We start from the raw sequence: 12,221 nt of genomic DNA, 5'->3' as shown, positions 1-12,221 counted from the left end.
GGCGAGATGCTGCTGGATGCTTCTAGATGCTACCCACGTGCCTCAGTCTTTGTTCAGCCTTCGTACGCATCTCACGCATTATTGCGGACTGATTTACCCTATATTATATTATATCTTAAAACGCGATTTTTCCATAACGCAGTGTTCTTCAGGAACGCAACTGTCACGTTATAGGAGAACAGGTTATGTATATGGCGTTTAAGGTTCTAGCGGGGTTCGCAATTCGTCTAGTGGTGACGATTGTATCCACCACACTGCCGTCTCGTTCGTTTGAGCACATTTACAGGGGTCGACATTGAAATGAGTGGCGGATTCTGTGGGTGACTCTCATACCTGTCAACCCCTTATCAGTGCCTACCTTATTACAGACCTTATTGGTCACCCTGTGCCCTTATAAATCTCAACGTTCATCCAACAAAGTCCCTTCACAAGGGAGAAATGCAAACAGACAAAAAATGTGCCCGTATTGAAACGGCTGTCCGCCGTATGGACCTGAACTCAATTTCCCTGTACAGGAATACGGCTAATCCGTATGGGTTGACAGGTATGGACTCCTGTTGGCTGTCAATGACTCCCCCTCTCATTTACGTCAACGGCGAATTTGAGAAAAGATCTTCGATCTTGGCAGCAGTTCCATCTCTCGCCACTGGAGGGCGCTCCTTGCTTAGCGTTAGGTGCACTGGACTCTCTTGATCCCGGCCAACTGAGTTTGATTCCCAACCTATCACCAGTGGCGAGCGATGTCAGAACCATTTCCAGGGTAACCTCCCAGTGCGGTGAAGTATGGTCAACAAACAAGCTTTTTTTTACCAGGTAAGGCCCATTGAGGTATGTAGCCTTGTGGAATGAGCAGTGGAATAATGGGAGGAATATAACCTCCAGAGAAAGGGCAATTATGGAATGATATTACACAAAAGGATGGGAGGGGGAGAGAAGGTGGGGCGACGGGGGGAGGGTGGAGGATGGGAGGGAGAGAAGGGGGGGGGAGAGAGGGGGTGGGTGGAGTATGGGAGGGAGAGAAGGTGGGGAGACAGGGAGAGTGGAGGATGAGAGGGAGAGAAGGGGGGAAACAGTGGGAGGTGAACAGCCGGGGGGGGGGGGGGGGGCATGGCTGCCGATGTGATCGTGGGTTCATTAATCGCTGTGTGCTTGGTTAACGAACAGCACTCTGACAAGGTGGTGTTGTTGCCTTAGTGGTGGTCCTCAATTCCTTCCAAGTCAAACACGATCGTGGTTCTCTGATGGAATTGTTCCCGTTTTTAACTATCAATTTTAACCGTATACATTTCCTCACTGAAATACACCGCACAGAATTTGTACACCCCGAAAAGATGAAAGTTATTCATTGGAATAATATAGACGTGACGGACTAGGGTTTTTAAGTGTCCCCTTATCACGAGTGGTGACTTGTGATGTCGTGCAGCTGCGATCGGAAGAGAATGACGGCTTTGGCACGTTGTGTAATGGTGAATGTTGACGTAGTGTTGGATAGTGGAGGTTTTTAGTGCAGGAAAGAACGGATTAGTCTGTTCTGCATTTGAACCGATATCTCTAAACAGCCTGTACGGTATGTAAACACGAACATAAATCACGGTCCACGTGGTCAGGCAGGGGGAAATAGAAGACCACTTCTCAAACTCTAAACCTCGCACAGAGCACGTGGGAATGGGACAATTAAGTGGCCATTTGATATCCCGTCTGCCTCTCCTCCGGAAAACTGCATAGGAATTCAAAGTGGAGCAGAGGGTGCCCAGTGGGCGGCTGTTGGGGGCAGATGCAGGGCAGACGGAGGGAGTCTGCTGTAGAGAAGTGTGGAGGTGTCTGATTTAGAGGGAGGTCAGGAAGTCTAAAGCTTCCCGAGTGAGAAACGAGACTCCACGGTGAGGAGCGTCACTGTTGCGCATCGCTGATGTCACTCGTACGTTTCATTGTGGTGGCATCACAGGACATACGTATGTATGTACGGTGAACCTGTTTCGCACCTTACGTAGCCAACCGCGCTCATCGGAGGTGCGGGGGAAGGACAAACTAAACAAAAAGCAGTTCTCAAGAAAAGTTTTCAATCGAGATGATTTAAAAGTGAATCGCTCCAGCGGCTTCCTAATATCAGAAGGAAGAGCATTCCAGACGGCCGCAGAAACGCATCTAAAAGCGCATGATGCGGTGACCGTCTTTGTTCGGTGGCTTGACAAAAGCCGCCGCGAGGATGACCGGAGTTCGCGTGATGGGTATTGATGTTAAAGTCTACTTCTCACAAATTAAGCTTCAAACTTACATCAGGATGCTGAAGATGCATTACCTGGGCTGTGTGTCCTGAGCTGCCTTTGAGCAATTATTATTCTTATCTACGAGGTCAGTCTCAATTGATCTTGTAGCATTGGGAGCTAGAATCGCATTTCTCTCAACTTACCATTGTGCATCCTATTAGTAGCGCCATGCCTTAGCTCTGCGTGGTGACAGATGTGGCATGTGCGAGGAGGGCGTATAGGAATTGAAGTCAATTTTGTATGTTGATTTTGTTTAGCGAGGTGAGAGCACAAGAGGCTAGGGTGAGTCTCATTTACAAGAGTGATCTGGGGCCATTCGATGATTGCGATATATAATACTCATTGACATTTGTGGGTCATTTCTTTTTGGCGAGATGTTAACTACAACACCTGGTATACAGGAGGTCTTGGGTTCGATCTCGACCCTGACGCCTGCTGTATATTTGGAGTTTGCGTGTTCTCCCCGTGGTCTTGTGGATTTTTCTCTGGGTCCTCCCATTTTTCCCTCCACATTTAGAATCAACATTTGGCTGCTATACATTTCTACGTGATAAGCCATTTTGTTTACCTATCATTTGTGGCCTGGTCGCTTCTGAAAAAGAGCTACATAGCTCAGTAGGCCTTACCTGGTAAAAATATGAAATTTTTAAAATAGTAAATGGCAATGGAGTGAGTGTGTTCACCCGTGTCTGTGATGAAGTGGTCGTGCGTGTGTGATGCGCACGAGTGTTAATGTAGCGGTTAACATGCTGCACTACAAAACTGGCGACCACGGTGTGCAGGAGGTTGTGGGTTCCATCCCGACCCACGCGTTTAGAGTATTTGGCTGCTGTAAATTTCCACGTGAAAAGCCACTTCGTTGAGCTATCATTTGTGATAGCCAGCTCGCTTCTGAAAAGGAGCTACATAGCTCTGGGGCCTTACCAGATAAAATAAAAATAAGCAATTGTGTTTGTTTGTTTGTTTTGGAAAATTTGGACTCATACGCCAGCACACAATGGGCTACTCTTGCGATGGACGTCGGGGGATCTTTAACGTCCACCGCATGGTATTGTCGTGGTTATTTCTCCTGCAGTAAATAATGGGGGGGGAGGGCGATGGCTGCATTCGAATTGTGAGCCTCTGGAATGACGGCGGACGCAGCGCTAACCGCTGGGCCCCGTCTCTGACCCGTAGGAGGAGGAGGTGGTGGTGGTTTCCAGTTGACAGATATTGGGTGGGGAAAACTCTTCGGGGGGAGTCAATGATCACATGCAGGTTTAAGGACAAGCAGAATCCTTGTACGCGAACTTGCCGGTGGGCCAACTTTGGTATCACTAAAGATCAAATTTATGAATGGAATTAAGTTATTTGGTACCAACCGATTGATTGGGTTATAGGTCTGGCAGCTTCAGCGGAAAATGATGGTCGCGCCTGTGATTGCAGGTACAAAGGGCAGGTTCCCTGGTACAAGATCGACTTGGACCTCCCGCCAGCCCAACGCTGGACCAAGCTGATCACCGAGAAGAAAGCCGAGGTGCGTGCCCCCCCCAGCGCATTGAGCAAGGGCGCTAGTTCACGATTGCTTCCTCTATTCACGATTGCACTGGTTCACTATTGTGCTGGTTCATTCTTACTTCGTGTTGCACCTGCCAGGGGTTGTGTGCAGCTGCATGTGTGGTTGTACAAGCAGCAGGTAAGAATATTGCGCAGTACAATTGAGAACGCTATACACGTGGTTTGTAATGAGCAGATGGGGTGAACCGCGTGCTTGTGTGAGCGGTGGCGCAGAGGTTAGCGCTGGGCTACGAACCCGGTGACCTGAGTTCGATTCCCGTTTATGACCAACACCAGTGAGGGGGTTAGCTGAACCGATCCTGTGCCTCCCCTAGGTCGACTCAGCCTCAAATGTGTAGTCGGTGCGGTGTGTCAACATCGCCACTCGGGAGACAAAGGTGGTCCGGTGTGGTGCTGGTCACCCACCCCTGCCTTCGTAGGTACTCGCTTAAAGCACTCGCCCCAAAAGTCTGTTAAGGCTGTATGGGGATATTTGTCTTTGTGTGTGTGAACAGTTGGTGTCACTGGTGGACCTGATTAAGCAGCTGGCAGGAGATTTCTTCCCGAGTGGGAAGCTCGTGGAGATCATTGACGTCGCTCTGGTACTTACCCCAGTTGACCTTCCTGCACAGACTTTGCAGCGCATCACAAGGAGGACGCACGTACCAACACAAGTCCACGCACGTACCAACACACGTCTACGCACGTACCAACACACGTCCACGCACGTACCAACACAAGTCCACGCACATACCAACACACGTCCACGCACGTACCAACACAAGTCCACGCACGTACCAACACGTCCACGCACTTACCAACACAAGTCCACGCACGTACCAACACACGTCTATGAACGTATCAACACAAGTCCATGCACGTACCAAAACAAGTCCACGCACGTACCAACACACGTCCACGCCCGTACCAACACAAGTCCACACACGTACCAACACACGTCTACGCACGTACCAACACAAGTCCACGCACGTACCAACACACGTCCACGCACGTACCAACACAAGTCCACGCACGTACCAACACACGTCTACGCACGTACCAACACAAGTCCACGCACGTACCAACACAAGTCCAAGCACGTACCAACACACGTCCACGCACGTACCAACACAAGTCCACGCACGTACCAACACAAGTCCACGCACGTACCAACACAAGTCCAAGCACGTACCAACACACGTCCACGCACCAACTTCTAGACTCTCCGGGACAAAAATGGCCAATAACCTACTTTCTCTGAAACCAAATCTCACTCTGGATATCACGTCTCTGCATCGATGATGTCTTCCAATATTTTCAACTCCTCACGTGATACGCTTCTGTTTTTCTAATTTTTATTCATTTTTATTCTTGTCATTGTTGGTGACCCGGGTCACTCTGCCGAACGAGACTCCATCCCGGGTCCCTCAAGTTCTCATCTGGTTACACAAAATAAAACTGACACAAAACCTACATTTCTATTCAAATCTGCGACCATAGAGGTTTTCTTGATATCACTTCAGGGCAAAGTCAAGGTGTGGTATCTCCCTGTTCGAGCGAGCTCAGCCCTGAGCCCAAGGTGAAGACTACACATTCCTGTGGCCGGGGCCAAACACATTCCGACAGCGGATGAGGGGCACGTACTTGCATCGCTGTCAACCCATACGGTTTACTCCATATTCTTGTACAGGGAAATTGAGTTTTCAGGTCCATACGGCATACAGACGTTTCAATACGGGCAAAACAAATGTTTTGTCTATTTGTTTGTGTTTCTCCCTTATGATGGAACTTTGTAGGATGAGCGTTGAGATTTATAAGGGCACAGGGTAACAATGAAGGACTGAATTGGTCTGTAATAAGGTAGGTACTGATAAGGGGTTGACAGATATGCATTTGCACAAAACTCACTTCGGAACGTAAGAGGAGTGGCTCTTTTGGGGCTCTTCAGAATCCAATTTAAAATAAAATTCATTGTAATTTCGGCCTTTGTCAGTCCACTGCTGGAATTAAGGCCTCCCCGCGCTTTAACCATACTTCACCACCCCGAGGGCATCATGGTGGCGAGATGTTAACTACCTCGCCTGGTGTACAGGAGGTTGTGGGTTCGATCCTGACCCTGACCCCTGCTGTATATTTGGAGTTTTCGTGTTTCTCTTCCCTCTTTGGTCACGTGCATTCTTCTCCGGGTCTTCCGGTTTTTCCCTCCATATTTAGAAACGTCACACATTTAGAATATTTGGCTGCTATAAATGTCTACGCTATGATAAGCCGCTTTGTTGGGCTACCATTTGTGATGGCCAGGTCGCTTCTGAAAAAGAGCTACATAGCTCAGTCGGGCATTACCTGGTAAAATAAATAAAATAATTTAGTTTTAATGTTAGTTTGGTCAGTGCGGATTGGTAAAATAAGGGGTCATGGGAAGTTTAGGTAATTACCGCTGATGTTACCCGTGGCCTGGAATCTAACTCGGGACACCGAATGTGTAGTTTAGTGTTGTAATCACTGCACTCGCATAATCGCCTATCCTCTCTTTGCAGCCCACGGGCATCATGCCCACTCCAGATGGCACCTCACCTCGCACACACCTCGTATTACTTGTGTGTGCCAGTTGTGTCATGTTTAATTGTGTGTGTGTGTGTATATATGCAAGGTGTGGAGCGGTAGGGTAGCGGTTAGCGCGCTGCGCTACAAACCGGGCGACCCGAGTTCGATTCCTGCTGACGGTCAACACCGGTGATGATTATCTGAACCGTTCCTGGGCCTCCACCTAGGTCGATTCATCCTCAAATGAGTACCTGGCTACAGTGTGTAGTAAACATCCCCCCTCGGGAGACAAAGGTAGCCGGGCATGGTGCTGGCCACCCACCCCCTCGTGTACCGCCCTGGCCCTCATAGGTGCTTGCTAACAGCACTTGCCCCAACAGTCCATTAAGGCTATATGGGGGAGCTTTGTCTTTATATGCAAGGCGATATGTGTACATCGTGTGTATAAGTGTAGGTTGCGTGTTTATCGTGTGTGTAATGTGTGTGTGCTTGCTTGTCTTGCAGGGCCCGCTCGCTAGCACATTCCCAGCCCCTTTTGCAGATGAACTCAAAGGGATCTCCGAAGTCTCTGGGGTGCCTCTGGGTACGCACGCACACACGCACACATGTAGACATGATGACAGGCACACAGACACACTGACACGATGACAGACACACAGACACGATGACACAAACACAGGCACAATGAAAGGCACACAAACACGGTGACAGACATGATGACAGACACACAGACACGATGACAGGCACACAGACATGATGACAGACACACAGGCATGACAGACACACAGACACAATGACATACACAATGACAGACACGGTGACAGACACAGACATGATGATCGACACAATGAAAGAAACACAGACACAATAACAAACACAGACATGGTGACAGACACACAGACACGATGACACATACAAAAACAAAGACAGACACACAGACACGATAACAAACACAGACATGGTGGCAGACACAATGACGGACACACAGAAAAGGTGACGGACGCACAGACACGGTGTACCACGATGACGGACATCCAGACACAACGCGATGCGTGTGCGTGTGTAAATACTCACGCGTTCACACACCACGTGCTAGTTTAGACTTTTGCACTGGGCACGGAAATAGCACGTGATCAACATACAACAACAGTGTGCTTCACACACACACACATTGTCATCACACACATTTAAATAGGACATCCTTCCAGTGTCACTTTTAAAGTTACCCGCGTTTGCATTATGCCTTTGTGTGTGATACGTATGTGTGTGTTATGCATGTGTGTGTTTCGGGCTCGTGTGTTACGCACATGTAAGTTACACGTGTGTGTGTGTGTGTTACGTGTTTGTTTTGTACGCGTGTGTTATATTTGTGTGTGTTTGTTACGTATCTGTGTGTTACGCTTATGTGTGTAAGTTACGCACGTGTGTGTGTTAGGCGTGTTTGTGTGTTGTGCTTATATGTGTTACGTGTGTGTTTGATACATGTCTGTGTGTTACGCTTGTGTGTGTGTTACACACGTGTGTGTGTGTGTGTGTTAGGCGTGTTTGTGTGTTGTGCGCGTGTGTGTTATGCGTGTGTGTTTGTTGCGTGCTTATTGCGTTCCGTGTGTGTTTCTTCCGTGTGTGTGTTATGCGTGTGTGTAACGCGTTTGTGTGTGTTACGCGCGTGTGTGTGTTACACGCATGTGTGCATTACGCAGGTGAGGTGGTTCTCTACAATGTGTTCTACGAGGTTTTCACCGTCTGCACGTCGTTGGTCGCCATGGACACCAAAGGTGCCCCACCCTCTTACACAGAGCGGCACTGATACACTGATATTCTGTGGAGGTTATCCTCAATTTGCATGCAGAATTAAAATAATTGCTTTTTTAAAGGATGATGGTAATGACCAAATTCGCTGCGTTTGATAACACAGATGAGCAGGAAGCTTTGTGATCACGTAGAATATCTACTTACGTATGTATGTTGAACTTCCTTCGCACCGTTTGTAGTCAACCGTGCTAATTGGAGGTAAAGGTTTTTGTGAACAAAAGCACTGCAGCCGCTTCCAACAGACGAGGAGGAGGAATAGCAAAACTACACAACCTCTAACTCCTGAAGTCCTCTCGTCGTCGTTAGCAAACCTCGATATTGGTATCTAACTCCTGAATATTTTGCCATCCTATGCAAGGATAGAATAGAAACATGCTATACAAGCCCTGGGAATTCAGCTCGGCCTGCTATGCATGCAACCTCCATGTACGGTTACATACTCATAATAGAGGTTTTTTTTGGGTTAGATCGCGTAAGTATAAATGTGTCGTTAACCCACCACCACCCAACACAGCCAACCGGTAAGGTATGTCATGTAAACAAAACATGCCAATTTGTTACTAGTTCAGCCCACCAGTGTGTTGGAGAGTATACCCATCTTCACTGACCTGCTTCCGTTCCTCCCTTAAAACAACCTCCATCTCTTCTCCCTAGGCTGTTCTACTGATACTCTGTGCCCCCCCCCAACTATGACCAGGCCTACCCCAACCTCTGTCACTACCCCAACACCTATCACTACCCCTATCACTACCCCAACCCCTATCACTACCCTATCATTACCCCAAATTCTATCACTACCCCTATCATTACCCCTATCATTACCCCAACTCCTATCACTACCCCAATCACTACCCCCATCACTACCACAACTCCTATCCTTAACCTCTTCACCTGTCCTCCTAACCATCACCATGACTACACCACCACGTTTTATCTCCACAATTTTATAACTGCTGTCAAGCGCATTGGAATAAAACGACACAAACATATATCTAGACAAAGTAAGATCTCGAGTATATTTACGCTTTCACGTGAAAGCGTGACGCCGTGTCTGATCCGCAATGCGTTCTTCCGCCGTCCGCTTGCCCATGAAGCCTGGAGTGCTCGCGCCGGCGCTGCGGTGTTTTGGAGAGGTTACGGCTTTCTTTGGATGGGGGGGGGAGAGAGGGGGGGGGGGCTCTTTGAGCCCGAGGTGCTGACGGGCTTCAACAGCATCCACCTAATCGTGTGACTATCGCCTCCCTAGGGAAAATGTACCACGCGAGAAACCTGGACTTTGGATTGTTCATGGGGTGAGTGTTTCCGCTCGTGTCTGTGATGAAGTGATCGTATGTGTTTGTGATGTGTACGAGAGGTTATATAGCGGTGAACGTCATGCACTACAAACCTGGCGACCACGGTGTGCAGGAGGTTGTGGGTTCCATCTTGACCCACGCGTTTAGAGTATTTGGCTGCTGTAAATTTCCACGTGAAAAGCCACTTCGTTGAGCTATCATTTGTGATCGCCAGCTCGCTTCTGAAAAAGAGCTACATAGCTCTGGGGCCTTACCAGATAAATAAAAAAAAACAATTGTGTTTGTTTGTTTTGGAAAATTTGGAGTTTGCATGTTCTCCCTGTGGTCACGTGGATTTTTGTTAGGGTTCTCCGGTTTTTCCCTGCACATTTAGAATCAATAGGCGTTTTAAAGTATTTATCTGCTATAAATTTCCATGTGGTAAGCCACTTCATTGAGCTATCGTTTGTGGCCATGTCGCTTCTGAAGAAAAGCCACATAACTAGAAACGGGAGTGTGTTATTCACCTCCATTTCCATGGTGAACTGGATGGCCGGGTTTTGTGTATTGAGATGATTTAGAAAATCATTAAGTGTATCTTTACCATGTGGCCAGACAACCAAAGTGTCATCCACATATCTCCTGCTATAGCAAATCTGTACATGGAAAACTTTGAAATAAGAGCATTTGCCTCGAGCACGTTAAAACCATCTTTTTGGTTTAGATATGTGAATGACACTTAAGATATTTTGCTTGGACATGGCATAAACGGTAAAATAACACAGCATTTACAGAAAGCAAACGCACACTGATGCCTCTCTGAATGCAGATCGCATCATCATCCAGCTCAGAAATCCTCTCTTATCAAGACGCTCATACATCGGGCTAAAACAGTGTCAGATGGTGAAAGTCTAGTGAGAGAGATCAAACACGTTAAAGAAGCACTACGACAGAATGGCTACAATAATACTCAAATTAACAGAGCACTGAATGCCAAATCACGATCCCAAAGCAACACTGCTGAAAGCGATCAGATTCTTAAAACAAATAAAATTCCATATATCTCAGGAGCAAATGACAAATTAGCCCGTGTTTTGCAAAACATTACAGTAAGATTTGGTACAGTACACAAAATTCAAAAACTAGTATCTTGCACTAAAGACGAATTACCTAAATTATCAACAGAAGGTGTATATCGGATTAATTGTTTATGTGGCAGATGCTATATTGGACAGACGGAACATAACATCAGCATAAGACTAAAAGAACACCAAAGAATTATTAAATTATCTCAAACACAACTGTCGGCAGTGGCAGAACATGCTTGTCAACACGGACACTCACTTGATTTTGATAACGTTGAAGTGTTGTGTAAAACGAATTATTACTGGCAAAGACTAATTAGAGAATCCATTGAAATTGAGAGAAACAGAAATAACTTTAATCGTTCTGATGGCTATAGGCTTAGTGCGGCTTGGAAGCGTATTATTAAATAATACATATTACAGTTCCTTATAGGGGAAACACATTAATTAACGGATTACTAATGTAGCATATAATCACAATGACACACATTACAACTAATTACTAATCTACAACTCATTACTAATCATAACCATTAACTGATTACCAATCGATTATATAATTACAATACCCCCCCTCCGCCTCAAATCACTGCGCCTGAAATGAGTTAATGATGACGTCACCCTGCTGCTCTATTTAAGACCGAGAGCAAGTGAGGGCTTTACCATTCTGGCGAATTGCCCGATGATGCTGGATGTAATTACCAGCGAAACGTCGTATTCAAACTGTAAATGTTGTGGATTCACTCTTCAACACACCGGTGGGCTAAAGTAGTGAACTAATTGTCTTTTGTCAACGTGACACTTTTTTTGCTGATTGGCCATGTCGGGTGGTGGAGGGTTACGACACATTTATAAATAACGCGATCTAACCCAAAAACCTTTATTATGTATAATATTGGGTCGCGAAAGCCTACGTGTTAAACTGAGAGATTAGCATGTCAATGGAAGAAATTTGCATTTAAATGTAAAATCGGAGAGAGCTCGGTAAGAGCCACCACCACATCGAGGAAAACGAGCAACGGTGGGTGTGTTAGTGAATGTAACTCAGAGAGTCGAAAATAACTGGTAACATTGGCAGGTAGGTAGGGAACATCACAGCCAGTTATGACCTAAACTGGTTAATAACGTCCTTCCAATGATTGCTCAGTTTGTACCCATCTTCTCGTTTGCAATTGGATGGCTTCATGAACGAATCTTTGCTGATAGCCAGTGGGTTGGGAGAGTACCGTCGTCTTGGCAAAATAAATTTCATGTGCGCTCACAGCGTTAAAACAATGATCAGCCACGGTTGAGGTATTGGTCCTACCTTGTTTCAGATCTGCCTTATGTTCACGAACCCGGTCCGAGACTTGTCGCTTCGTTTCCCCAATGTAACTACTGCCGCAGACTCAGCTTAGTTTGTAGACGCCGGGGTATTGCACGTCAGGGATCACATCCTTCACAGATGGGATCAGATCACGAATTTTATGTACTATGTGGAATCGAACCTGGATCTTGTGTTTACTCATGATTTTGTAAATCTTTTTGGTGACCCCTGCTATGTATGGCAAGGTGATGGTTTTGATTGGGTCATGAAATGGTTCTTTCCCAACGGTTGGGGTGATAGCTTTCCAGATTGTGTAGTCTAAATATTATTTCATCTTGAGAGCTTGATGTATGTGTTCCAGTTCATTGGCTCGGTGGTGATGGTCGGAAATACAACG

General features: G+C 46.7%; 1 protein-coding gene across 1 annotated transcript in view; it reads left to right on the top strand.

The window, feature by feature from the left end:
- The window catches only part of ASAH1 (N-acylsphingosine amidohydrolase 1), a 42,599-nt gene that overhangs the window by 9,648 nt on the left and 20,730 nt on the right, over positions 1-12,221 (top strand). Inside the window, exons 3-7 of the mRNA XM_076070582.1 lie at positions 3,693-3,783; positions 4,319-4,405; positions 6,852-6,930; positions 8,048-8,122; positions 9,406-9,451. Coding sequence (XP_075926697.1) covers positions 3,693-3,783; positions 4,319-4,405; positions 6,852-6,930; positions 8,048-8,122; positions 9,406-9,451 — 378 coding nt within the window. The remainder of the gene's footprint in view (positions 1-3,692; positions 3,784-4,318; positions 4,406-6,851; positions 6,931-8,047; positions 8,123-9,405; positions 9,452-12,221) is intronic.

The sequence above is a fragment of the Petromyzon marinus genome, chromosome 29 (genome assembly GCF_048934315.1).
Source record: "Petromyzon marinus isolate PM22_M1 ecotype Great Lakes invasive population chromosome 29, UKy_Petmar_22M1.pri1.0, whole genome shotgun sequence".
In the NCBI taxonomy this organism is placed as follows: Eukaryota; Metazoa; Chordata; class Hyperoartia; order Petromyzontiformes; family Petromyzontidae; genus Petromyzon; species Petromyzon marinus.
The sequence above is the reverse complement of the archived record's forward strand: the minus strand, read 5'-3'. Positions and strand labels throughout refer to the sequence as shown.